The sequence below is a fragment of the Rhineura floridana genome, chromosome 1 (genome assembly GCF_030035675.1).
Source record: "Rhineura floridana isolate rRhiFlo1 chromosome 1, rRhiFlo1.hap2, whole genome shotgun sequence".
Lineage (NCBI taxonomy): Eukaryota > Metazoa > Chordata > Lepidosauria > Squamata > Rhineuridae > Rhineura > Rhineura floridana.
In genome coordinates, this window is record NC_084480.1 from 211,535,471 (window position 1) to 211,541,470 (window position 6,000).

At 36.8% G+C, this 6,000-nt stretch overlaps 1 protein-coding gene across 4 annotated transcripts in view; it reads right to left on the reverse strand.

Moving 5' to 3' along the window:
- The window catches only part of LOC133367599 (uncharacterized), a 360,491-nt gene extending 354,854 nt beyond the window's left edge, over positions 1-5,637 (reverse strand). For 2 of the 4 annotated variants that reach the window (XM_061591725.1, XM_061591699.1), the window contains exon 1: positions 5,380-5,637. In XM_061591725.1, the coding sequence (XP_061447709.1) occupies positions 5,380-5,382 (3 nt within the window). In that variant the 5' untranslated portion in view covers positions 5,383-5,637. Of the gene's footprint in view, positions 1-4,947; positions 5,023-5,379 lie in introns of those variants that run through there. The other 2 variants (XM_061591706.1, XM_061591713.1) reach the window with 2 other exon arrangements.
- Between the last annotated feature and the right edge of the window lie 363 nt (positions 5,638-6,000).

Here is a 6,000-nt window from a genome sequence, read left to right on the forward strand (position 1 = left end):
GTCTTTTTCTGCATATCAGTTAATGGTGTGCATCTCCACATCACATGAGTTGAGTAAGCATATAGCTTTCAGCAGCAGGGTGTATGCCTACCCACACATTTTTCTCTCTGTGTGCACAACCAACACAAGGTCCAGAATGGAAAATCAAAGAAGCACAGCAGAATCTTGGTAGGTATGCAGAGTAAACAATTTCAGTGATAATTATACTAATAAAAGTGTACAGGCAGGTTTAAAAAACTTGGAAAATAGCATAATATACATTTTATCTATCAAATAATTTTGGAACAGAAGTAAAAAAAAGTGTACATGTAGCCTGTGATGCCATTATAATGTGTTACCGTTTTCTAAATATAAGGAGTCATACAAGTTTAAATTTCCCTGGGCTGCTGAACAGGGTAGTTTATTTGTCTAATTCATAGCCTGTTTTGAAAACCTTCCCAATATGAAGCTTTAATCCTATACACACTTTTCTGGGAGTAAAGCTACAATGCTAACCCCACATAACTGGGAGTAAACCCCACTGAATTCAATAGAATTTACTTTTGAGTAGACATGGTTAGGATTGTGCTGTCTGTCAATGGGACTTTTGAGTAGGCATAGCAAAGGATTGTGTTGTAAATCTTTCTCATTCTCTCCCTCAACAATTTTTTTTTAGCAGTTAGGCAGTGCTTACTTAGAGGTCACTGCTATTATTTGGCAGGAAACTAAAATTTATTTTTTTAAAAAAATGTTCTGCAATGACCAACTGGTTTTGACAAGGAAGTATTTTTATGTTATGTATGTATGTTTTACATCTCCAGTGTTGTGTATGGAGTGTTTCCAATAACCCTGTGAGGTAGGTAATGCTGAGAGTTGGTTCAGTCAAGCTGCACATGCTTAGAGTATTTGTGTGTATGTGTGTGTTAGCAAGATTTTTTGTTGGTATTTTGCTGTAACATATCTGTGTAAAGTTGCAGTTAAAGCAATGGGGGGTTGTGCATGGTTTCCCCCCTCACTTCATGATTTGCGAATGTGACATGATATATTTGCACTTTGCTTTTCTTCTTGGGTCCTCCCTCTCTTCTTATCTTTGCAACATCCCTGTGAGGTAGCATAGGCTGAGAGTTGGTTCAGTCAAGCTGCACAAGTTTTTTTTAGCTGATCCTATCTTTTTAATGTTATTTTAATGTTTAAATGTTATTTAATACTTATATTATTATAGTTTTTTAACTATTTATAAATGTTGTAAAATGCCTTGTGAGGGCAGGAACTCTGAAAGGCAGGTTAAAAATCTGTTAAATAAATACATCTTAAATCAAGACTGTGGATTCAAAATAACTGTTCACGTTGGTAATATAGATTGCCAGGAATGTAGGGGGCCCAATCTACTTACAGTGTACTGGGCCCAGGAAATGCTGTTGACACCCTTGATCTTACCCAGTGCTTTGCATAGGGCTTTGCTGATCAGTTGATTCGAGGTGCCTGCAAACCCCCTTTCTGCTGAGCCAGGTTTTTACCTGCCAGCATCTGCCATCATATATGGCATCAGGTGTAGGGCAGGTTGGCCAAATGACATCACAGGCCAAATTGGGAGGTCTGATGGGCCTAACTAGGCCAGCAGAATAAAGATTTCCCATCCCTGATGTAGAGGGCCTAACTTTTATAGGAATGGTTCCTTCTACCCTATAATATGTGAATTGCATAAACGACACCAACTGCCAAACAAATGCATTACAATTTTAACAAAATAACTTTACATTCTTTTAAATTTAATCCACTCATAAAAAATACACAAACCAGGATCAATAATCCAAGAATGCTCACATTATAATTTCACATTTATTAAGATAAAATTAACCCCAAGAGATAAAATAACTTCCTTACCATTAAGGAGCTCTGAAGACTAATTGACAGAGCTGCTAAATTCTGTTTACTTCAGGCTAACTTTATGTTTTTAAGCACAAATAACAGGGAAAGTTTTAGGAAGTTATTATTTTGTCAGCTCTCTCATTTAGCAAAGCAGCTTCAATTTATTAACAGTGTGGAGTGTGAATGAATCAATATGTTTCATTGGGCAATGTGTCATTTGTTAATCGGATATTGATGAGATTATTGACGCACAGCTAATTAATCTCAAACCCCGTGCTAGCCTTCATATGTTTCCTTAATTATGTTCTTCATCTTAGTCTTCCAACTTTGGCACACAGACGCTGTGAGTGAAGGAACCCATCAGTGGCTTTTTTTCCTAGTGTTTTGTTTGTGCATTTACAATCCCGCAGTGGCAGTGAAATTATTATCCCTAGTTGTAAATAGGTATATCAAACAGATATTTAATAATATTTGTCAGAAGGCAGATATTGATTTGGCAGGAACTGCTCCAAATTAGATTAGCAAATGAGTCTTGTTTGAGAGGCACAGTTTAAAATATTTTCCCATTTATATTGAGTATTACCCAATTTCTACCTGCACTCAACATATTTTGATGTATTAGGAAAGCATGGTTATCATTAGCTTAGGCATGGGGAACCTGTGGTCCTCAAGATGTTGCTGGACTACAAACTATGCTGGCTGGGGCTGCTAGGAGTTAGAGACCAGCTAAAAAGTTCGAGGATTAATTTTGGTCTCTCTAATTCTCTTATTATGAGCTTCAAAATTAGTTGCTTAGCAGCAGAAAAATAATAAATACCTTTTCCAATAATATGTACATCATAGGAAAACAGAAGCAATACACTTTCAGGCCAGTCATGTAAACGGAAATGAAATACAAAGCAAGCAGAGGGCAGTGTGGTATCCACTTATTTCTTTCTTTCATTTGTTCTTTCTTTTAAAGCATCCGCTCCTGACTCCTGAGCTGCAGTGCGCATTGGCCATTCTCAGCAACTTCAGAAGATGTTATGGAAGCCATGAAGTAACTTGAAAAATAACTACTTTTAAGAGACACCATTGTGTCAGTACAATACTAAGGAATATTTCCTTGTAGCCACGCTGGGCATTATTGTTTAACATAAATCAGCATCCAAGGATGAACCTACATAATCCAAGCCACTGTGAACAACAAACAGTTAATTTCAAATTGCTCAAGCAATTGATCCAAAGCAGATGTGAGATGATGGCAAAAGAAAAAGGAAGGATGAAAGTTAAGTAACTTACATAACCTTAGCTAAGCAACTGAGTTTGAAATAAAACCTATCCACTATACCACCACCACCCAAAAGAAATCTAATATATTGTGTTTTATCTATTATAAAGAAAGCCACTGTATTAATAAGGTGGAAGCCACAGCCAAACATTTTAACTTAATTAAGTTCATTTATCTTTTGGGCCTCATCCAGAGAGGATCAAGATTGCATTTTTCCTATATAGATTGTCTCCTCTGCAATAAGTTTCTGCATGTAGAAAAATCCTCCACACACTTTAAATTTATAATATCCCAGGAAGATTCATGAGCACAACTAAATTATCAATTATATACTCTCTTTTTATATCTTTACTACCAAGCAGGGGTGCCATTTAGATTTTCTTACTCAGGCATAAAAGTGTTTTGGGTTATTTCTGCACCCAGTGATCATAGATTTCATCTAGGTATGTATCAATAACCAGGGGGAGCCTGGAGCTACTAGATAGGAGGAGAATGTTCTCTCACTAGACAGCCCATTTCATTTTTCCTGTCTATAACTCTTTGTAGAGATCGACCTGTGATGACTCTGAAATACAGAGGCTTTAGAGCAGAGATGCAGAACCTGTGCTAGATGCTGTCAGACTACAACTCCCATCATCCCTGGTCACTGGCCATGCTGTCTAGAGATGATGGTAGCTAATGTCCATTATAATCTGAAGTGTCACAGGTTCCCCAGCCCTGCTTTACAGAAACATCATTCTATAGTTTCTACTGTCACTCTCATTTCACACGAAGGGTCAAGCCATATGGGACACTAGAGATTAATGATTAGATCTCCCTGGTTTATTTTTAAAAACTTAAAAACAGTCATAGGGGACACAGAATTAGGTCAGAACAGTAGCACTGTGTATGTATAACTCTTTCCCAACTATACTGTCTTCCTCATCTAAACCAAAGCAGCCATAAGTCCCACTGGGGTGAGGGGCTATCTCAAAGGGCTAAGGACAGATGTTTCAGGAGTCATTTAGATCAGAGAAATGGCATAAAGGGTTAAACCCACCTCTGAATACCTCTTACCATGAAAACCCTATGAATATATATTAAAAAAAGATTCATAGGGTTGCCATAAGTCGTAATCAACTTGAAGGCAAGTAACAACAAAGGGTTAAACACCCCCTACCAAGCACAACTGCTTAGATCCAATGCAGAGTCCTCCTCTTATTTAAAGTAAATAAGAAAATCTGTGGGATCTTCTAGAATATGTGTGATTTTCTCTCAACTGTCAAACAGAAGAAGGTCCATTCTCATTTAAAAATAAATCTTCTTTAATTCTCACCCACCAACTTCTTCCCCCATAACACTTACACTATCAACCCAATATTTTAAGACCCTTTTCTCCATTTTCTTAATTCTAATTAAAGAAATCTTAATCTTGACTATAATAGCAGCAATTACAATACTTCATTATGTTCAATTTTAGTTGTGATATCCTGAATAAATTGTATAAACAATTTAGCCACAATTGCATGGGGGCCTAACTGTACATTACTCATTAACAAGATTGTGGGTAGCAGCAATTATAACATTTCCTCTTAATGTCCCTGTTTATTGAGTCACAGCAGCAACCCCCTTCTTACATTACATTACATCACATGCGCGCACACGCACACACGCACACACACACTCTGACAAGAGCAGCTTTTGTGCTTATAAGAAATCAGCCCTGTAACTACTGGGTGCCTGTAAGTCATATCGATGAAAGTACACATTATCTCTTAGCCTCCCAGGCCAGTGCTCCTGAAGGTCAAAATTAGCATCAGTGTCACTACAGGGTGGAAAAATATACTTACAAATTTCACAAAATTATGAACAGACCTTCTTTTTTCCACTGTTGTCCCAACAGCAACAAGACAACTGGCTTTGCAGCTTGATTATTGCTTATAGATTCAGTAACCCAAGAATTAAAGAACAGCCTTGAGGCAAGTGTAATCATTTACAGCTGAAACCTCCTATTGTTCTTAGGCTGCTTCTAATTGCTTTAAGTTATATCAATGTTAGTTCATTTAACACATTTTTGATAACATGCATGGAAATTGCTTTCTCTGCATTTGGAGTGTGAGCTTGACTAGGACTTCTTCATTTGTTGAGCTTTAAACCAACTTGTACCTTGTTTGCCATTTTGCTTTTTTTGTTTTTAAATTATCTCTAGATTTAAAAACAGACATACTCATAAAGAAGAAGGGAGACGGGTAAAAAGGAAGCAGAAAGGATTCTCAGCTCACCATTTCCTTGTTTTTCTCTGTTATGTTTAACTCAGCTTAACGAAAACTGTCTGTCTGATTTTTCAGTGAAAATTCACAGGAATCTAACTAATGAGAAGAAAAATAAACTTTGTTCTGGGTCCCTCAATCTAATCTTTACTTTTGTGTTACTGTTTGCTTTGAGCCAACAGTTCAGCATGAAAACATTAAGCCTCTTTCTATTTGAAGCAATAAAGTAATAAATTTCCTGCTGTATGATGTTTTAGGCAGAAGGACAAATTAGCCATCTTGCTTGTTTTCCAGGGGTATATAATACCCAATCTCTGTGAGCTCCTCCTCCCTTAAATATAGCCTTTTCCTATTCTGTTTAAAATTCTGTTCTATTCTACTCTAATATTCTATTCTAAATTTTTATTCTATCCATTTAAAGAGAATACTGTCTCCCAACTGTTGCACTATTTTATATTATTTCTTGCATTCCAAAGTGAGGCAATATTCATATGGTTTCACTTTAACCATGCACTGATGATGCAATCCTGTACAAGTCTACTCAGAAGTAAGTTCCACTGAGTTCAAGGGGGTTTACTCTCAAGTAAATACATATAGGATTGCAGCCTGAGTTTTTAACAGTCTTCTGTTGTG